This window comes from Armigeres subalbatus, chromosome 1, assembly GCF_024139115.2.
Source record: "Armigeres subalbatus isolate Guangzhou_Male chromosome 1, GZ_Asu_2, whole genome shotgun sequence".
In the NCBI taxonomy this organism is placed as follows: Eukaryota; Metazoa; Arthropoda; class Insecta; order Diptera; family Culicidae; genus Armigeres; species Armigeres subalbatus.
In genome coordinates, this window is record NC_085139.1 from 224,045,607 (window position 1) to 224,067,932 (window position 22,326).

Below are 22,326 nucleotides of genomic sequence, written 5' to 3' on the forward strand. Positions count from 1 at the left end.
TTCGCATAGCATATATGTGGAAACACACATATCCGTTATTAACCAATAACCTTCATGTGGATTCTCCTATAGCGGGTAATGATTAACACAAACATAAAATTTATTTGTGAATTTCTTTAGATTTTTGCCAATAAAAATGTGTGGATTTTTATTAGTGTACACTCAGAAAAAAGTACACATTATACGTATATGCAGCGCACATAGAATATGATCAGTTGCTTTCGCATTTCTAAAATATGTGCGCTGTTAATAGATTGCTGTCGATTCGATTATCATAAATTTTATGTGCAAATGTATTGGATTTTCAATATTTCCGCACTTAAAATATAAAACGCTTGCAACATGAAATGTGCATTAGTATTGCACATATTTTTCAAAAGTTTATCTTTCTGTTTCAGATTTGTGATTGCATTTAAATAAATAACAATATTCAATTGAAAATACTTATAGCATAGTCAGACTACAAGCTTTATCACTTGATAGAGTGTATCTTGAAGTACAATTACATATAAATTACTCTCAATTGGATGACATCAAGTGACTCTACATCATGTGATACAACTCGTAGCCTAAATAGGTTATCATATTTATTGCAAGATACGTAGAACATCTTAGTTTCTCAATGTCTTATTTTTTTGGCTGCCGACCATTGGGCGTAACCTAAATTCATTTGATGGAATTTTCTTCAACTGTTCCGAGGACTATCCTTCAATCCAAAGCAAAAAGTATAGCCGGAGCACTTGCTTCCCTATCAACAAAAGATATGCTATGCTCACAAGGAATCAGTTTTGCTGGCTATGATCTTCATCTGCGAAGTTTCTACCAAGAGCTGCCTGTAAAAACGTGGAGAAAAATAGCATTATAACATGGTTACACTCAAATAGTTTATTATATCAACTATACCATTTTCGAAACATCTTAGGCTGCGATCCGCATCGCCGTTCTGCACCTACCAGCGGCGTCTCAGATCGAGTCTCAGATATGTATCTTCCAGCTTCCAGGGTCAAAGGAAAGTTTCAGAGATCTTCATTAAGGAGAATAATAATATATTCCTTAAATTTATGCTTACTTGTCGATACTTTTAGTTATATAGGTTCCCGGCTATCCAAATCGGAGAAGTTTTTGTTTTCTTTCCTGCCAGTTGTTGTTTTGTATGTACATTATGCTTTATTTTAAAATGTATGTGCGATGGATAATGGTTTAATGGTGACTGTTGTTGCACTCATAAATTATGCAAATCAGTCATGTGTTCTAATAGGTTTGCACATAATTTGTAAGATGAGCACTTAAAACGAGAAAATATCCTTAGCCGAATGTTCTATGCGAGTTTCGCACATATGGGTAAAATGCCCAATAGTGGACCCTCTAGTAGCGGAATTTAGCTCTTCCTGTCATACGGAGTAGAAATTTTCAACATATCAATTCTGCTTGATATCTAATAACAAGTTCTGCATCTCCTCTTCACGATACGTACATAAAACACTCAAATACACGACGTTATTCGTTGAAATTAACATTTTAAAGTCTGACTGAATTCGCCCTATAGTAGACCCCCTGGGGGTCCATAATAGGAAATTGCTTCCCTATAGTCGACACTTCATTTGATTTTCATGTTTCGTTTCGGGACGTTCTTCTTCCCTATTATAGACCCCCCAAAATATTCCTATAATGGACACTTTCGTGTTTATTTTCAAAAGAATTCTGAAAAATCATCCAATTTTGCTTTCCATAGCATTTCCAATGCATGTAATCAAATCGTAGGACTGTAAAGTAGGTTCTCCCGATGGAATTTCATAGCAAAATATTTACATTGTGCTGTAGTAATGCAAAAATGGCTGGAGGGTCCACTATTGGTTGGGGGTCCACTATTGGTCACTTTACCCTATATCAGTTGATTAATTTGAGACTACAGACCAGGTATTCGCCGTACGTCAGGTATTGCAGAAATGCCGTGAATACAACGTGTCCACAAATCATATATTCGTCGACTTCAAAGCCGCATATGATACAATCGATCGGGACCAGCTAATGCAGCTAATGCACGAAAACGGATTTCCGGAAAAACTGACACGGTTGATCAAGGCGACCATGGAGCGAAAGATGTGCGTAGTTCGAGTTTCAGGGGCATTCTCGAGTCCATTCAAAACGGGCAGAGGGTTACGGCAAGGTGATGGTCTTTCGTGTCTGCTATTCAACATCGCTTTTGAGGAAGTAATACGAAGGGCAGGGAATGACACGAGTGGTACGATTTTCGCAAAGTCCGTCTAGTTATTTGGTTTCGACGACGACATAGATATTATGGCATGTAAAAAAACATAAACCTGAGATTTTTGAACACAATGCACAATATAAGCTAAGCTTTCCCTGGCGGAAAAATAGCTTTCAAAAATAAATCCAAGATGGCGACCAAATTCAATATGGCTGCTCATATTTTTATTATTGCAAATTTTCCTCTTTCCAACGATATGCTGATCTCTATGATCGGTTGAGAAATGGAGTTATGACAGTTTTGGTGAGTCAAGAATTGACAAAAATCGAGAGATACATTAAAATGATTTCGTGTATAACTAACGAGGGGTTCATGTTTCTGAAGAATTTAACTCGGATCCTCAATATAATCGCCGAAAGCTTCCGAAAGAATATAAATTTAGGCATTTTAAAGATCCTAGTGCAAATAGTGGCCCGGTTTCAGCGAGAATTACTCACGTAACTTTGAAAAGATGGAGGAAGCCTACATCAGACTGAAGAGCGAAGCTAACCGGTTTGGACTAGTCATCAACACGTCGAAGATGAAGTACATGATAGGAAGAGGTTCAAGAGACGACAATGCGAGCTACATACCGACCACGAGTTTGTATCGGTGGTGACGAAATCGAGGTTGTTCGGATAGAAACCAGTTTTTTAAGCAGTCCTTTTTGGTAGCAGCTAAAACTAAACATTTATATTTTTTTTTATTTTAGGAAACTCAATTTCATATTTTAAATAACTTACAACATTTGGTTCTACACTCCCCTTTCACACAACAACAGTTTCCTTAGAATGAATCCTTTTCCTGCACACTTCCTCGGCCTTGTTTGCTGGCATAAACTCGTTCCTGTGTACAATACCATTATTAGATTCTCGCATTTCATTTATCATATTATTTCCTTACAGCTAATAGTTCAGAATAATAATTATTTTCTATTGCAGGTCTCAGTCTTCCCGAGCAATTGTAGCACTGGCAACCTTAAATACAATTTCAATTATAAATCAATTTATCTACAAGCACTTAATCTTTTTACTTTGTTCCGAAAATATGCTCCAGTTTATGTTACGCTTCACTTCCTCACTCCTATTAATTTAATAATTCACCGAAACTAGCACTAATAATTTTCACTATCTCAATATAATTTGTTTGTTTACTTTTTCATTCAATAGCTACCATCTACATCATCTTCTCTTTCGAAGTGCAACAACAAACGATACAAGTGGGCACAAACAAACAGGTATGCCACTAGTATCTTCGTCCTACGTGCTAGTGTAGGTAGGCACACTGGGCCACTTGCGGTGTTAACAGAGGTGGTCGAAGAATCGTGTACTTGGGCTCACTGGTGACTGCCGAAAATGATACCAGCAGAGAAATTCGGAGACGCATCGTGCTGGAAACCGTACATACTTTGAACTCTGCAAGACGGTTCGATCGAATAGAGTTCGCCGCCGTACCAATCTGACTATCTACAAAACCGGCAGCTCTACGAATACGAGCTGCCCTAGGGAGCCCTCCTTAGCCGTGCGGTAAGACGCGCGACTACAAAGCAAGACCATGTTGAGGGTGGCTGGGTTCGATTCCCGGTGCCGGTCTAGGCAATTTTCGGATTGGAAATTGTCTCGACTTCCCTGGGCATGAAAGTATCATCGTGTTAGCCTCATGATATACGAATGCAAAAATGGTAACCTGGCTTAGAAACCTCGCAGTTAATAACTGTGGAAGTGCTTAAGTGAACACTAAGCTGCGAGGCGGCTCTGTCCCAGTGTGGGGATGTAATGCCAATAAGAAGAAGAAGAAGAACGAATACGAGATCTGGACGATGCTCGTGGAGGACCAACACTTGGAGTTTTCGAAAGGAAAGTGCTGCGTACCATCTACACACTTAATTTTTTTTACCGGGATCTCAGCAAAATGTTGAACTTTTACCGAGAATCGCACAGCCGTGCCCCAGCAAACATGTTTTTTCCCGAGATTTCTGTCAAAATTGCTGATAATCAGCAAAAAATTTGCCGAAAATCAGCTAACAAACGTTATTTTTGCCGGAATATCAGTTATTTGTTTTGCTGGCGCACGGCTGTGCGGATTTTTGCCGAGGTGCAGAAATAAAAACTGAGTGTGTATGGTGTGGTGCAGATGTCGGACGATACGTGGAGAAGGCGAATGAACCACGAGTTGCATGAGCTGTTGTTGGGAGAACCATCCATCGTTCACACCGCGAGAACCTGACAACCGCGATGGGCTGGGCACGTAGCCAGAATGTCGGATAGTAATCCGGTGAAAATGGTTTTCGACTTCGATCCGACGGGAACAAGAAGGCGAGTTGCGCAGCGAGCAAGGTTGATCGATCAAGTGGAGGATGATTTTCGGATCCTCAGTAAACAGCATGATTGGCGACGTGCAGCCATGGGCCGTGCTGAATGGAGAAGACTCTTATGTACTGTATAGGCCACTCCGATCTTAGTCTGAGAAAATTAATAAATAATAGGTCAACTGTAGCATGTACTCCGGACCGACTCAGCCGAGTGAGGAAACCGGACTCAGGATCGTGTACCGTGGACCCCCGGTAATATGACCGTTTTTAATCTGAACACTTTTTAATTTGAATCCCGTTGGTTTGAACATCGTTCAAATTAAAAATGGTTCAAACGTCATTTAGCACGTGGAATCGAGAAAAGAAAAATGGAACATCGTGAAATGGAACGCAGAATCAAAACAAACCAGCAAAGAGAGCAGCCAGAAACCAGTTTTTCTGATGCTCATAGAGTAACCAGAAGTTCAAATTAAAAATGAACCCCGTTAATTTGAATGAGGTACCGTTTAAGTTATCGGGGGTTCACGGTAGTAACCTCGCTACATATCGAGATGGAGCCATTTCGATTGCCGCGACTGTTGCCCCAGGATTGATGTTTGACATTCAGTTCGCCGGCAATGATGTACTGACCTTACCTTCGAGTAAGCTTGATGATGTCTCTCCGTAAGGCGGCCGATGAACCATCACCGGCTTTGGCTTGAGTTGGGCATTACGCCAAAAGATATTTTAGTTACCAGATAAAGATTGTCGCTGTCGTCGCTGTCCGGAACATCTTTTGCTGGCGAGGATAGGGGATCTAAATGCCAATGAAGGAAAAATACATACGATTTGACAGTTAGGTACCACACATGTTTCGGACAGCAAAACTAAGGGAACCGGAGCGACAATCCTTATCTGGTAACTAAAAAACCTTTTATTACGCCACGATGAGCGTGATTGTGTCGACAGAAGTAGTAACTTCGACACCGATGGATTCGATGAAGCGACAGTTGATGTTGTATCGAAGTGCGATGGTCACACCACCTCCCCTGGACGGCCGATCAAGTCGCACGACGCGAAAGTCCGGGATGTTGATGTTCACTTTCGGTTTTAGGTGCGTTTCGGTGATGAACGCCACGTCTAATTCTTTTTCCTCAAGGAAATCCTTCAGCTCGATGGTTTTGCTCTTGAGCGAGCAAGCGTTCCAGTTGACCAGGCCCATCCTAGCAGCCATTTTCAATGATGAACATACCAACAGTGAAGACCTGATCGAAACGGGTTCTACGTCCGCGTAGCCGAGTGGCGAACTGCGCGAAGATCGGCATCAGTTGCTCCGGGGAGTAGAGCGGAGCATATTCTTCCAGTGAAACATTTTCGTTCTCCGGCTGCCGATGGAATTCAGGAAGGAGCGGGGGCCATTCGCTGGAGGATGTGGCCGGCGGTGCTGGAGCTAGAAGCGACCGAGGTGCTGCTGCCAGTCATTTGTGCGGTTGCAACGGCATCATGCGGCAGTTCCTGAACCGTGCCCAAAGTTAAAGGAGCACTGAACGCGATGAACGGATTTCGCCCCAGTTAACGACGGTGTAATTTATAATGCCAATCAGCTTCAGGATCAGGTAAAGCTGGTTGCCATATCTCCTCGCCTTGTCTCGCTGCTGTTAAAAACGGGAATCGTTAGGGGTGCAGAAATGGTCATCATAAAAAAGATAAATAGCGCTGTAAATTTTCCAAAGAGTTTTATTAAAAAGTATTCCTTCCACGACTATTTCTTTTTGTCGCTTTGTGTTTGTTTATGCATCTTAATAATTTAAACAATATACATTACCATTAGTTCTCACTATCATATGTACACGACCTTATTCTCCTCCGCTGCTGCACTGCCACTAATACTCTAGTAATGCTTGCTTATACCCTCGAATTGGTTTCTCCCTCTAAATATTACTCAATAAAGTAGATTATTGATCCTCACACTCCAATGAGGCTTATGCTACATAAGGAGAACAAAAGTGTACTTCGTACTTGCTTACGCGCCACTCATGGTTCTGTTCCGTTGTTCTCATTGTATCAATCGGAACTGTTCTAACAAACACTTGAAGAATTGTGTTCTTATATCATCTTTTGTTATCGCCCCTCTATATACAATTAAACTACCATTACGACAATTACGGCTTTTGCATTTATGACGAAACGAGATTTTTCGCTCGAACTTCACACATACAAGACACAGCACATCCACGCTCACGTAAATATATATTTATAGACACAAACTCACATACAGTTAGGGCGTTAGTGTTTTCAAATGTAACTACTTCCAAGTGAATCTACACTTAAACGATTAGAGTTAGACTTACACAGACTTTACCAGCTAATGAAAGGACGCGAAAACTGAGAAATTTACGGTTAAATATTTCAAATTAGGCAATTCGAAAACACACAATTGTAATGCGTATGTTTTTTTTTATAATGGTATGCTAATTTCACTTTAGAAAAAACAAAGCGCTTTTTTACAATTTTGGTTCGGACATCCAATCCTATTTATACAGTTCTAGTCTAAAATTATGGAGCTTTGTGTTAAAAGCGAATATAATTTACAAAATATTGCCCTTCCGTTCTCCTATTTAGGAATCATACCAAAACAAGAAGAACGAAAAGAGAGCCTTCTCCACCTGGAAAGGGCAGGTTAAGCTAGGTAAAATAAAACCAATTCTAGTTCACGCACAGCAATTTAGATACGATTACAACTTACTAAAAAGACGAGTTCGTGTAGTTAAAGTACTAGACGCTCAGAACTCTACCGGTTGACATCGGCGGTTCGCCCGCGTCTATCAGTAGTGTGCCCTGGTCGATGACCGAGATCCATAACGTTGCGGAGTGGCTGCGGTGGCGGTGGTTGAAGACGACGAAGCGGTGGCCAGCGTTGTTGACTGACTGCTGGTCGACGCTTGTGGCTGCTGCCTATCGCCCGAGTCCAGCCGCTTCAGATTGTCGATGATGTTTTTGGTCTGTCGGACGTGCTGCAAGCTGAGGGCGTCCGACTGGAAGAGATTAGGAAATTGTTCATTACCTATGAAGAAGTCCTAAGCATTTGGGTATGACTTACGTTGGCGGTCAGATTGAGGAAGTTGTAGTACTTTTCCAGCGAGGCGACCATCATTACGAAATTGTTTTCCTTCAGGTATGACCGGACGGTGGCCTCGTTTTCGTCGCTGCCCATTACGATCCAGCCAATCAGCAGTCCTACGTAACTGGCCATTAGAGTATGCTCCATGTGGTGGCCCGCTTTCTGGAGTACTGAAAATACATAAAAGGATGCATGTTCAGTACAGTTGTTTTTGTGCCTCCTCGCAATCATTTAATCCACACAAAAAAATATCTATTATCAGAATGGAGTTGACCCAAACAAAACATTGAGCATCGATGGCCATCTAGCTATTGTTCACACTTACATTTGGTAACTGTCTCTTCGATGTCTTGGTTCTTCTTCGACTTGGCATCCAGAATGGCATCCGTATTTTTCTCGGCGTACCTAAGTGTTGAAATTCAAGGAATTACTACCGCATTGAACTTATGATCTTACCACCCACAACATACCTCGCAAGTTCGTCCTGCCGGTAGAAGTAATCTACCAACGCTTCGACGGCCATTTCCTGTTGGGTTGCCGTCTTTGTCCCCCGGGTTGGCCGACTACATTCAGGGGACACGCCACCAAATTCATCTGGAGCTCGCGCCGTCATCAGGTGGTGCCGATTGGCTTGCGTGTACATGGTCAGATTGATCAGGAACAGAAGCACCAGAATGTTCATTTCGAAGATAAACTTCTGTGGTACGTAGTCTCCCACCCGCAACAGCAGGTGCAGCGAGGTGGTAATCACGTGTGGTTGCGCTCCGATCACGCTGGCGCCGTAAGCTGTTAATAAAAATATGACACAATAATGTCGTGGCTAATTCTAAACAAAAAGCAAAAAACACCTACCATTCTCATTAAACGGATGCGTCAAAGTGATAAAGATCTTGAGCACTGGCGGGATGACATCTCGTAACACAACGCCTCGATCCTCCTTGGGAGTACGCTCCGTGGTCGGGTTTAGCACCACTTCACCATCAACCAGCTTCAAAAGTTTGACCAACGTCGTGATCATGCTGCCATTGTTATAGTTGAGAATGTAGCTCTGGTTTTGCTCGTTCAGAATGGTCACATTCTCCAGCACCCGCAAGCAGCGTTCAATTTTCTGCAGCTTCGAGAGCAGGTCATCCGTCCATTCGACCACGTAGTTGGAGATCTGTCGACAGCATTCGGATACCGTTTTGATGAGGTGCTCCAATCCTCCGAGATTTCGTAGTTCATCCTTGAACCATTCCCCCGCACGTTTCGAGGTTAGGGATAACAGCGATTCCATTGCCAGCGATCCCATGGTAATATTGTCAAGGTCCATATGTTTTGCTTTGCCGGAGTTTTTGATTTCTTCGCAAAGCTCCCGAACCTTTTGCTGGTTCTTCTCGAGTTGACCTTTACTGAGATCTCCATCGGATACGGATCGGTGGTCCGTGTCCAGCAGGTTCAGCATCAGTTCTAGCGAATCGCGATCGAGATCCATATTAAGCGTGTCTTGGGACAACACGAACATGATGGTGGCCGTACAGAGGCCCAAACTGTAATCAGTATGGGCATCGCGGAGGGCTTTAAAGAACCGCGTGACAACACCGTGCGCTCGCACATGCATCCGAAAGGCAGGTGTCATACATTTGGTTGCTAGGGTCATTGCCGAAAGGCAGCGTGTCGCACTCGGATTGTCCGGTTGTAGCGCTGACAGAATGTACTCGACATCATCGTCCATCTCTTGGAACTCCCCAATCTCCTGAATTTGGTGGGCTTTCTTGACGTTCCGCACCACCGTGTAGTAAGGCTTGGAATCTCGGTCACACTTGAGTTTGGTATCGAAATCGAACTCATCATCAAAATCGCTACCAGCACCTCCGGAGCTTCGCAGTTTCGTAACCCTGGAAAGTCCGGAAGGTTCACCTTCGAATACGGTCGCCTGTTTCTCCGCATCGGTTTCTTCCATCGCACCTTTGTCCTTCCCTTCGTCATCGTCGTCATCCCATTTGTGCTTGTAGACGTGTCGCTTTTTATCCGCGGCTTCCGCACTACCTGTCAGGGGACGACTTTTGAAAATGCTGCCCTTTTTCTTCGAGATCACCAGCTTAACCGGTTGTTGCTGGTCCGGAGTGGTAGTCAACTGATGGCTACTGCTGTTGGACGAACCAATTGGAATGGTAATGGGAGGAACAGTAAGGGTGCTTGCAGGTGCCGCCGAAGGTATCGCATTATTTCCGGAGGTCTCGGCGAGTGGTCGGCTTTCTTGAAGCTGCTGTTGTTTGGCCATCTCTTCGCTGCGGAAGTAAGATTTCTTGAACTTGTTCTTAATTTTGTACTCTGTTGGCTCAGGTTTGTTCTCATCCTGTACAACGGCAGTCACCAATTCCGACCGGCTGGAATTGGTTGTGAGATCTAGTCCTGTTGGTAAGGTGGTTGTTCGTGGAGATTTTATCGATGCCAGAGCGGATTCACTCTCCGATGACAGTGTGAAAGGCGGGGGTTCAGAGTCGATTGCTTCCAGCGCAGGCGGTTTCGGACTGGTCAACAGTTCTTGCTGATAGTCGGGCGGTACGACGTTCTTTTTCCGCCTGCTATATTGTCGGGTAGCCGTTTTCTGAACTGGAGCGAGCGGGGGAGAAGGTTCTCGAGCTGGTTCCGGCACGGGTTCCACTTCTTTGACCGTTTCCACTTCAGGCACCACCACATTGTTATTATTGTTACGATTTCGTGTGGCTCGGCCAAACTTCTTGACCGGTGGCTCAGGGGAGCTTATTGCAGCCGGAACCGGAACAGGTTCCGGTCGGGAAATTACTTCGATCTGAGCAGTGCTCTTCATCCCGCTTCGAGTTGTTCTTGTCGATCGGGTTCCCTTCAAACTAAGCTTTAACACCTCAACTCTCTCTTCTTTCGGTGGATCCTTTTTCTCTTCAACTGGTTTTGCTGCTTCTTTCACTTCCTCTTCTTTGTTGTCTTGGGTATTCTCACTTTCGAAATTGATCTCCGAAGGTGGTGCTGCAGCTGTTGAACTATTTTGCGATAGTTCCAAATCACTTCCACAGTCACTGGATCCTCGGCTGTGGATGATACGGCAATCGTCGGCCGCAGCTAATCCAGCATGCTTTGGAGTGTTGTTGGATGATGCGCTTCCTAAAATGGAGCTCTGCGAGTCAAAATCGTCCCCACCAGAGGGGGAAGCGAGCGTTCTGTACAGTTCGTAGGCGTCCGTTCCCGGAAGAGGGAATTGTGGCCTTATATTTGGTAGAACAATGGGGTCTACTCGAAGATCTTCCGCAACCCCACCGAGCAGTTCCTCGTCTTTGCGTTCGTCGTCTTCTTCCTGCGTTTCAAAATCGTCTCCCCGTTTGGCACGCTTACTGCTCCTGCCCTTCTCCCTGGCAATCGCACGCTTCTTGAAATGCCTCAGTTCCTTTTTGCTTTCCTTTTTGTGCTTAGTATTTCCATTGCTGATGAGACCTTTGCTGAGGGTGATTTTGATTTTCAAGTCGTCTTTCTTCGGTTCCTCTTCCGGGGGAGTCAGGCCGGTGATGAAGGCGGCTGAGGCAGACGGCGCAAGGTTAATGGCGGGTTCTGCAATCGGCGCCGGAGGTTCCGATTCTTGCGAGGTTGGGGGTGTTGGTTGATGGGAGATGACCGGCGGCGCTACCGCACTAGGTTGCACCACTGTGCCATGCGGTGGCGAGTGGACATCTTCACTATCAGTGCTGACCAGCCGGGAGGTGCCCTGTGGGATGAAACAAAGAATCCGTTAGACTAGGAATTTCGTTAGATTTTAATTCAGTAATTTCTTCAAAGAAACTTTAGAAAAGCTTCCTAATTGGGCTTTGTGGCCGTTCGTTTAGTAACGTCAATCGTCTAGACGGACGTGCCATGGAGTGTGGGTTCGATTCCCGTACCGGTAAGGAGGAAACTTTTCGTGATCAAAGAATTCTCCACTGGTCCACTGGGTCTTATGTGTACTGTCCGTCAATCGTCAATAATTAATGCTAGCTGTTAAGTTTTCAGTCTGTATGACCTCTGGTCGAAGACGGTGTTCCTGTCTTTTTAACACGATATTTATTACGATAAATAATCTAATCGTAATCTTAGTATGTAGGTTATTAAGCTTATTGAAGGATATTTTGGCATAATAATTTAAATGGTTACATCGCCATTAGCATTCTATTACTTATGGCTTTACTGTAAAAACCTTCGGAAAATGCTTTGGGTATTCTTTTGAAATTCCTTGGGATATTTTAGGAACTCATGCAAAAGTATCTTGAGGAAAACTTTAGAAAACACCTGGAGGAGTTTTTCCGGATATTAATACCTTTAGAAATTCCTTTGAAAAATCCATTCGGGATTCCTTCGGCTATTCTTTCAAGAATTCCTTTAGCAAAAATTCTTCACAAAACACATAGAATTTTTTTTAAATCCCTTCAGGTGATTTCTTTGAAAAATCCTCCGGATATTCCTTGGAAAACTGATCCCGAAATCTCCGAGAGATGAGAAGTGAATAGCGAGAAGTAAGAAATGAGATAAAGATGTGATATGTGAAAAGTGAAAAGTTATAAGTGAGAGCCGAGAAGCTACAAGTGAGAAGTGAGATTTAGAAGTGAGAAGTGAGACATTTGATACGAGAAGTGAGATGTAAGATGTGAGAAGGGAGAAACGAGAAGTGATAAGTGGAAGCCGAGAAGTGAATGGAGAGAATTGAGCTGTGAGAAGTGAGTTATGAGAAGTGAAGAGTGAGAAATAAAAAGCAATTTGTAAGATGTGAGAAGTTAGAAGGGACAAGAGAGAAGTTAGAAGGGAGAAGTGAGAGGTGAGAAGCAAAAAGTTGAGAAGTGAGAATCGAGAAGTGAGAAGTGAGAGGCGAGAAATGAAAAGTGAGATGTAAAATGTGAAAAAATGAGATAAAGATGGGAGATGTGAGAAGTGAGAAGTGTACCACGCGAATTTGACGTCACACGTTTCATTGCTTGAATTGCAATCGTGGCGTCATGCTCGTTTAGCTACACTAGTTGAGAGTTCGTTTGGCTACCCTCGTCTTCGCCTCAGCTCGTCTACTTTCCGATTTGGGTACAATATTTAGACCACTACCCGGGATGTGGGTGGTCGTCGAGTAACTCGATAATATTATTGAGTTCGCAAGCGAAAGGCAGAACATCATTAATGAACTGAAACAGAACCTGCTGGTGTTCGAGTCGTAAGACAAGAACAGGACGCTTTTATCAGCCACCCGGGAGAAGCGAGAAGGCCGACAAAGGTGCCACAACTGAGGCCTTCTCCTTCCTTGGAACATCGACTATGGCAGAAGAGGCGATTGATTTCGCCCTGACGGCCAACGAGGAAAATATTATGCATAACCAAAAAACGGCTCAGGCAGCAAACCGGCGAAGGTGCTCAGAGCAAAGCCAAGCAGTAGGCGACTGTTGCGGGAGCAAATGAGGTTTTCGGCTGAATTCTATTGAGCGGATCGCAAACTCAAGTTATGGTGCGAAGCAGCTTAAAGCTGTAATATATTTACATTAGTTCACATTAGGTTTCTTATAAAAATACTCACATTTTTCAGTTTCGGGCTATTTTAGTATTACGTTCGCCCTTAGCCTCACTGCTCGTCCTACTTCCTAGCATCTGTGTAATTTATTAGTTAGATGTGTATGCAATTAGATTAAGAAACAACGTACTTTAAGCATATTTCACTTGGTAATTGAATTGATACTTATTTAGCCTATGTTTAACAACTAGTAAAATAGCTGATGAAATAATGACTACGCATTCATGCGTGATGGCGGTTTCTATCTTTGCCAGAAACAATGACCTGTCAAACACTATATCATCCATAGGCATTACCCATAGTTGCTACGCATATATGCCCATTGAAAATAAATGGCCAGTCGCAGTGCAACTCATGGATTTCTGGCGACATCAGCGACAGTAGGCCAAACGTCGTCTTGACGGAGCAGATCGGGATGTCCCAAAAAAACGAAAGGCACCAATCAAACGCAAGTCGCCGGGCCGCAAGAGGGTACCTGCCGGCCAGTGCCATCGGCACAAGGGACCGAAAATCCATGGCAGCTGGTCAGTAGCTGAAAGTGAAAGTCGAGCGCATCTCGACCCGCAAAGAAAGTTAAGGACAGGGTAGAGGCCTTGTTGCTCAAAACCGATTAGCATAAGTACGCCGACGTCGATGCAGGGGACCGAAAAACTTTCGGCGCTGGAACAGGATGCACGAAGCGTCAGACGCACCAAGACTGGTGAAATGATCTTGGTGCTGAAACGTGGAGCTAGCGGGACGACTGGCCCATAAGAGATCTTGGGTGACGGCGCCGAGGTGAGGTCGTTGGGGACGGAAGTGACCTTCCAGTGCAAGCAACTGGACGAGGTCACGAACGCGGACGTCTATTTGACAAGCAGCTAGCCTGCCCTATTTAATGGAGCAAGAGATGTTGAAATCGGCTGGTCAGTAAGCATAATAAGCAAACTGGACTGGTACTATTGGTGCTTAGAGTCGGGACATAAGTCCTACGACTTTAAGGGCCCAGACCGTAGCAACCTGCGTCGTTATTGTGGTTGGGAAGGGCACAAGGCGCAGGAATGCGATATGTTACCAAAGTGTCCATCTGCGTCAGCAAAAAGCAAGCATGTAATCACGTTATGGGTGGATCTCCGTATTCCATCGGAGAGGAAAACAAGAAGAAGCCACGCAAGCAACACAGTTGAATCTTAACCACTGTGCATCTGTCCTGCAGCTGCCGTGGCAGTCGGTCTCGGAGTCGAGGACCGATGTCGCTCTCCTGTCCGACCCGTACAACGTCCCTGACTTGGGTCGTTATTTACGTGACTATTTTCACTAGGAATTTATTACATGTACCACAAGGAGCAAGCAATTTATTTGAAACAGGTCGACAGACCTTTGGTTACGCGTGTAGATCAAAAGGCCTTACTGCAGGAATTTCTTGGATGGCCAAGAAGTTATTTTTTATTCACATTCTATTCTATGTACCACAAAGAGCATGCAACATATTTGAAACAGGTCAACAGACCTTTGGGGACGCGTGTAGATCAAAAGGCCTTACTGCAGGAATTTCTTAAATGGCCAAGAAGTTATTCTTCATTCACATTTTATTCTATGTACCACAAAGAGCATTCACCTTATTTGAAACAGGTCGATAGACCTTTGGTTACGCGTGAAAATAGCGAAAAACCGTTTTTTTTTTATTGAAAGTCGTTTTTTACGCGGATTTTGGGATTTACGCGATTTTCAGGATTTAAGCGGATTTTTTTTAAAAGTTTGTTTTACGCCGTTTTTAAAAAAGGTTCGGGAACACGTGAAAACCACAAAAAAAACGATTTTTAGTGAAGTCGTTCTTTACGCGGTTTTTGGGATTTACGCGGAACGTATCCCCCGGAACGTCTCCTCTATTGAATCGCTGGTCAAAGCTACACCTCAAAAATAAGTTACAGGTAGTCAAGTACATAATCGGGCATATGCTGATCTATGCATCGGGTGTCTGTGACCACTGAGCAAAATCTCGTCGCAAACGACTCTAGGTGAAACAGAATAAGCTGCTCAATATGGTTCTCAACTTGAAGCCATGGGAACCAGGCATGGTATCCGACCGACGATCTCCACAAGTTGGCCGGTGTCAACACTATCGACACAAGCACTGAACGGGATTCATAACTTCCTATGAGACGTCAGCATATCCGCTCATCGAAGCACTTATCCCTTAAACATTTGTGATATTATTAGCTTCATGACAATTTGAGATCTAGGGTTTCTTTTTTGCACTATTTTCCCTAAAAAAGCTAATTGTAGCTAGTGAAATCCTGTTTTACGCTACTAATGCCTCTTGAAGGAATTGAACTACTCTCAGTTGAAAGGTATCCAAAATCTCTGAACTGCAAATGTAAATACAGGCATACCTCGATAGTGCGTACCCTCGATAGTACGTACACAAGAAAAAAAAAATCGTTCAATTTTCTGTACGATTTCATTCAAAATTTGGATGTTTTGATAATGGCACTTACGTGGGATCCTTCATATGCTACGTAATAATTTCACATCTGATTTGAATACTACTTTAATAACGAATTCAGTAGGAAAACTTTGAAAAAAGCAGCGTATCATAAATCTTTGGCTGGAATGCCATTGAAGTTTGTTCGAAATATCCATACATGATTTCACTTGATATTCAATTTGGAGTTCAGATTAAGGACCTGTGGCGTGATAGATCATTTCGGTGATGATTAGCGGCGGAATGAATTAATGTCGTGCATTACAAATTTTCTCCGTAAGTTGCTGCAGGAATTCCTTTGCATGTTCTTTCGGAAGTTCTTCCAAGAATTCCCCCGTAAGTTCCTCCAGGAGTTCCACCGCATGTTCCTCCAGGAATTCCTCCATAAATTCCTTCAGGAATTCTTCCGTAAGTTCCCCCTGAAATTCCTCCGTAAGTTCAGGAATTTCTCCAAAAGTTCCTCCGGAAGTTCTTCCAAGAATTTCTCTGTAAGTTCCTACAGGAATTTCTCCGTAAGTTTCTCCAGGAATTCCTCCGAAAATGCCTCTAGAAGTACCTCCGGAAGTTCCTCCAGGAGTCCTCCTCTAGGAGTTCCTCCGGAAGTTTCTTCAGGAATTCCTCCGTAAGTTCCTCCAGGAATTCCTCCGGAAGTTCCGCCGAAGATCCTCCGCAAGTTCCTCGAGGTATTTATCCGTAAGTTCCTCCAGGAATTCCTCCGAAAATTTTTTCTAGGAATACCTCCAGGAATTCCTCTGGAAGTTTCTCCAGGAGTTCCTCCGAAAGTTTTTCCAGGAATACCTTCGGAAGTTTCTTCAGGAATACTTCCGGAAGTTTCTCCAGGAATTCGTCCGTAAGTTCTCCCAGGAATTCCTCCCTAAGTTCCTCCAGGAGCTCGCCCGCAAGTTAATCGAGGAATTCCTCCGAATGTTCTTCCAGGAATTTCTCCATAAGTTCCTCCAGAAATTCCTTCGAAATTCCTCCGGAAGTTTCTCCAGAAATTCCTCTGGAAGTTCCTCCGGAAGCTCCTCCGGAAATTCTTCGGGAAGTTCTTCTAAAAATTTTACAATGACGCTAGGAGTGCGCTAGTAAAATTTCCCCACAATTTTTTCAAAGAATCCTTAAATTATTGCCAAGTATTTGTTCGAATTCTTTCAAATATGCCAATTCCCCTATTAACTTGGTGGCTTCTTCAGCATTTTACTTAGAAATTCCCTTATAAATATCTACGTCTCCTTTCCCAGAACTTCCACCAGAAAATCATTCAGAAATTTCCATGTAACTCCTCCTAACATTCTCTCTGGAGTGACTCCAGAAATACCCTTTGAATTTTTTCAATAGCTAACGTGGAATCCCTCGATGCCCACCTCCTACTCACGCTCCCGGAACTCTTCTGAAAATTCCTCTTGAAAATCTCTCGGAAAATTGTTCAGGGATTTTTTCTTCGGGAATTCTTCCGGAAGTTTCTTGAGAAACTCGTCTGCAAATTCATCTGCCTATTTCTCTAGATATTTTTCCTGAAATTTTTGACGTAAACTACGTCTAAGGGGAAGACTCGGATACAGGGTGACAAATGAAAATTTCCAAATTCGAGACCGTCACGAAATCATGTAAGATTTCGAGCTTTAATAGCGCCTTTATCTTTCGATGGGTTTTTGAGATTTATATATCAATCGACTCGGAAATTCTCTACCAATTTGTCAGTTACACCCAGCTAAAAAATCTTAGGAAGTTCATTAAAATCACTTATGATTTGGCGCCACAATGATTATATGTGGAAATCGTAAGTTTGAACTATGATTCAGAAGGGGAAATGTCATTTTCTGCTAATCTCGATTTCCATTATTAGACTTATGAAAATTATGAGAATGAATTATTGGTATCATAAGAGTAGATCACTGTAATTCAACATTAAAATTTATGAATATTTTATGGAAATAATATAAAATTTGAAAGTATTTGCAATAATAATCATAATAATCAATGCAGTTTTTTTGAACATAATTTTGTTTTGAAGACAATTTGAAATTCAAAATTGTAACTGATTACATATCAACAGTTTAAAAAAACGTAAATCAGAACTGAAATTTTTGTACCCATGCCATAAAAACAAACATATCAGGAACACCCACAATTTATTTGACATTTCCTATGAAAAGTTCTCTATAGTCAATGAATCATCAATTAAATTTCTGCTGAACATGGGTGTCATAAATCAATGTCCAATCTGATATTATCTGTCATCGATGAACAACGATAGCCTAAAAAATTGAAATGGTTTAAATATAGCGAACATAATGAAAAGTATTCTCTCTAAAATTCATATAATATCGTACAAAATAAAACCAAAATGAGAAACGATTCCGCGTGCAAACCATCCTAGATACGTTGTTATAATATATATTTTTTTTCATCGTTGTTAACGTCAAAACTGGAAACTTTTTCTCAATAATTCCACTTACACTAATCATAAGTTTTAAGTATGGAATTCGCAAGCTTTCTTTTGAACGGCATAAGTCGGTAATGAAACCCAGAAAATATCCGTTCATAAGTGGTTGCTTATGAAAATCGTAAGTTTTTTTGCCTGAGTGTATATTAAAACTTTGGGTTATGAACGTTAAAATAGGGTATCGGATCATTTTGGCAGCACCCTCTTTTCTTGTCCGCAAGAGTCTCGTTTCGGCCGTCGCCGTTCAGTGCGGTTGGCTTTTGGACTCTGCTTTTTGTGCGGTGTTTCGCACAAAAAGTATAACAATGGAGCCGGAGCAGTGACCGCGGTCGAAACAAATGTAACAAAAATGCGTAATATAGTGCATGGTGTATAAAAAGTGATGCAGATAGGGGCATGTTTGTGCAGGCATGAGACGATCAATTGTTATCAATGCCAATGCCCTTGCTAGTAATGCAATCATCGCAATGTAATTGCACAAACATGTTTATATTAAAAAACGACTTTGGAAAAATGTTTAGCATTTTTTTCGCAAACTGAAAATTAATAAGGCCGTTACACATATTTATTGAACATTATGGTCTACGCAAGGTCAAAGTCTACTGGTCTCCGCAAAGTCAAGGGGGGGGTAATCTTCTTCTTCTTCTACTGAATCGAGCGGCGTAAAAATTTGAATGCAGAGGTTTTTGGGGCCGGGGAAGGTTCTTAAGATGGTTCGAGACCCCTCTCCTCTTTGGAACCTGGCTCCTATACAAATGAAACACCAATTTCATCATAACTCGAGATCAAGCAAATGGAACCAAATCTGGCAAGTGGAGGTTTTGGAAGGGAAGATATGTTTCTGTGGTGGTTTGCAACGCCTCCTTCTGGAAAAGGGGGCTTCCATACAAATGAACCAAAAATTTCTGCATAACTCGAGAACTAATCAGAGAATAAATCAATTTTACACGAAACAAAGTTCGTCGGGTCTGCTATTAAAAAATAAATATTAAAATGGAAAAAAAAATTAAAAAACTCCTCGGATTTGTTAAAGAATGTTTTGAAAGTTTTCAAAATTTACCGGAAATTTTTTTTGTTGCCCCCTTGCTATTTTTGAGCAAAAAAAAATCCGAAGGGGAGGGGAGACATATTTTAAACAAATATTTACATCGGCCTAATAATATTTTGTTCAATTAAATGCACGCCTGAGTCTGAAGGATTCAACTTTGATTCAGGAAGTGTGAATGCACTTAAGATATTTTTATAATACGTGGGTGCAATCATGCGGTACTTATTGTACACGACTAAAGCTTCGGAACGCATACGTTCTTGAAACGGGCTATATGAGTTACAATAGAGCTATCACCTTCTAGCTCCCTGATTCAAGAGTCTTGCAATGATATTAATAAAATGGTTGCACGAATATTTTATCCATAGTGACACTGCCAGACAGTGGGAGTTAGATTGTAATAACACACACACCCTCTTTTCCCGTCCGCAACGTTTACTACTCGCGCGCATCACAACCAAATTAATTGGGTTTTGGTACATGATTGACATTTTATGATTTCTAGTGATGCACAAAAAACAAGATATGATTGGAATGTTTCTGAATAATAAATGTTGCAAACGGAAAAGAGGATGCTCCCTTAGGACTTCTTCTTTTGAAATATTTCATCAAATGCTTCAAAACCCAAATGTAGGCAATTCGGATCCAATTACGAATCCAATGTAGGCAATTCGGATCCAATTATGGGTTTTAATAGTGAATTTTTTCAACGATTGTCGTATCCAACAACTTTCATATCATAAGATACGCTAGTTTTGTTCGACATCAGTGACATAAGTAATCAAATGAATTTTCTAAAAATATTCATGCATGATGGCACTACAATCCTCAATGAACTAAACTGCCTTACGTAGTTTACGTTGGGCGGTTGTGTCTTGTACATAACCATTCTGATTTTTGAAAACTCTTTTGGAGTTACCTCCAGAAATTCCCCTTGGATTTTTTCTGGAAATTGTTTAAGGAATTCTACACGAAGATCCTGCTACAAAGAAAACCTATAAAAAAAACCTTCCATATTTCCCAAGAATTCCTTCCATGAATTCGCAGCAATATCTTAAAACAATAACCAGTACCATAATTGAGTACCAGGAGGATTTTTTTGGATAAATTCTTGATGGATTTTCTGGAGATATACTCAAACAACTAGATAAGTGACGAGCTCGGTGGTCTAGTGGCTACCGCTTCTGCCTTATAAGCAGGAGGTCGTGGGTTCAATTCCAGGCTCGTCTATTTCCTACTTTGTATTTCTATCTTAGTTCTTTCTGTGTTTCACGTTCTACCAAAACGATTCCTACTGTTATATCCTTCCACACAATTCCAAAACCTCCCGTGGCACCTATGAGAGGTCGTAGAGTTCTCTGCATCTTTCTTAAGTAGGTGTCAAACTAACCATCCTTCCCATTCGTCAGCATTCGCAAGGACGTGGCCAGGACAGATCTCGACTATTGGAGAGTGCATTGCTTCCATCTAAGAGGTAAATGATTAGTCCCAAATCATTACCTGAGGTAACGGATGAAATTGATGCTACTCTCGTACAATAGTCTTGGCTTGTACCACCTACGAATTTGTGCGAATTGCTCAATGCTAATGCTAATGCTAATGCTAATATACTCAAACAACCAGAAAAGTATCTGAAACAAATCTACGAGAAATTCTTAAATGAGATTTTTTTTTCCAAATGAGTTCATAAGAAATTTTTAGAGAAAAATATTTTTGAATTTCCAAACAAATTTCAAATAAATTTATAAAATAATTTCAGACTGAAATACGAAAGAAATTGTAGGAGCAATTTTAGAGGCCGTTCTAGAAACTAGTTTCCTAGAACAATTTCCACATTTTCAGAAAAGTATCTTTATGTTTGGTCGAGAATATGTTGAATAGAAGGGGATCTAGTGGCCATAATGCCAAAGATATTTTCCCACGTCGCACTTTTTGTTCTGAGATCAGTGCCACACAGTTGTGATTAGATCGCCATCCAATGATTTAGATTTAAAGACTTTATCGACCGACATTGCATCAGTTCGTCTAGCTAAGGTGTATATGAAAGTTGGCCCACCGAGCCTCCTATCATGTTTTTTGGAGTGGACTATAGCCTATCTTAGAATATTGCAGCATAGTTTGGTCCCCATTTTCAGCTATTCATGCCAACAGAATTGAGTCAGTTCAAAAACAATTTTTATTATATGCACTACGAAAGTTAGGGTGGACCGAATTCCCATTGCCACCATATGTAGCTCGTTGTAAGCTCATCAATATTCATTCACTGAAAGTGCGTCGAGATTTAGCAATGGTAACTTTTATAAACAATATTGTTTCAAACAGAATTGACTCAACGGAGCTATTATCAAAACTTAATTTTTATGTTCCATTACGATCTTTACGACATCAAATATTCTCCGTAAATTATCATCGAACAAACTATGCAAAAAATGGCCCAATGAATCAAATGATGATCACTTATAATAAACATTGTGACACTATTGACTTATCGATGTCCAAAACACAGCTGAAACAGATCTTCTCTCGTATTATAAGCTAATGACACTTTACAATAAGTTTAAACAGTATCAACATTATTTAATGTTATTTAGAATAGTTAAGAATACAAATGTAAATAGGTCTACAATTATGATTGACGACAATAAATAAATAAATAAATAAAAATAAATTTTCGGACATATAACCTTGGCGTACGAGAAAGGCAAAAACAATTCTAAAGACGAGAAAAAAAAAGAAAAAATCTTTTTGACATCCTCGAAATCAGTTTTCTTGTTATCTTTATACTTGTTTTTAGTGTTCTGTACTCATTACTCATATAACTACAAATCATAATAAAGGTTCCTCCAAACAAACACGATGGTACTGTTGCTATAGATGGCAGTTTGTCGATTTGGTAAGGAAGCGTCAATGGAGCCAATAGAGTCGCAACGACAGTGATATTTCAGGGCAACCTTTAAGCTTTTCATTCCTATAAAATCTATAGGGGAAATCCATAAAATACGTTACGTAAAATGTGGTGATCTATCAACCACCCCCAATCGTCGCATTATGTAGTAACATGCATGATTATGTACGATGTCATTTTTAAATCATTACTCCTATAAATGTCACGTAATTGATGGATGTTCCGAAGCATTAAAATACAATATTTAGTAAGAAATAGCCTCACATTTACA

At 41.5% G+C, this 22,326-nt stretch overlaps 1 protein-coding gene and 2 long non-coding RNA genes across 5 annotated transcripts in view; all 3 read right to left on the reverse strand.

Moving 5' to 3' along the window:
- Nucleotides 1-434: 434 nt before the first annotated feature.
- Nucleotides 435-1,870, reverse strand: LOC134211425 (uncharacterized). Its single transcript, XR_009979019.1, has 2 exons — nt 904-1,870; nt 435-833 (listed from the first exon to the last, which is right to left on the reverse strand). It is a non-coding gene; the product is annotated as an uncharacterized LOC134211425 (long non-coding RNA).
- A 1,009-nt stretch (nt 1,871-2,879) lies between these two features.
- LOC134211420 (uncharacterized) lies at nt 2,880-3,537 on the reverse strand. Of its 2 annotated transcripts, XR_009979017.1 has the most exons (4): nt 3,282-3,537; nt 3,152-3,225; nt 2,992-3,094; nt 2,880-2,931 (listed from the first exon to the last, which is right to left on the reverse strand). It is a non-coding gene; the product is annotated as an uncharacterized LOC134211420 (long non-coding RNA). The 2 variants fall into 2 exon arrangements; XR_009979016.1 differs by having other exon boundaries at nt 2,880-3,094; nt 3,282-3,535.
- Nucleotides 3,538-6,257: 2,720 nt separating this feature from the next.
- LOC134205827 (protein wings apart-like) overlaps nt 6,258-22,326 on the reverse strand; it is a 60,608-nt gene continuing 44,539 nt past the window's right edge. For both annotated transcript variants that reach the window (XM_062681439.1, XM_062681440.1), the window contains exons 4-8: nt 8,512-11,377; nt 8,130-8,445; nt 7,985-8,064; nt 7,639-7,829; nt 6,258-7,573 (exon numbers count right to left, since the gene is read on the reverse strand). In XM_062681439.1, the coding sequence (XP_062537423.1) occupies nt 7,364-7,573; nt 7,639-7,829; nt 7,985-8,064; nt 8,130-8,445; nt 8,512-11,377 (3,663 nt within the window). In that variant the 3' untranslated portion in view covers nt 6,258-7,363. The remainder of the gene's footprint in view (nt 7,574-7,638; nt 7,830-7,984; nt 8,065-8,129; nt 8,446-8,511; nt 11,378-22,326) is intronic.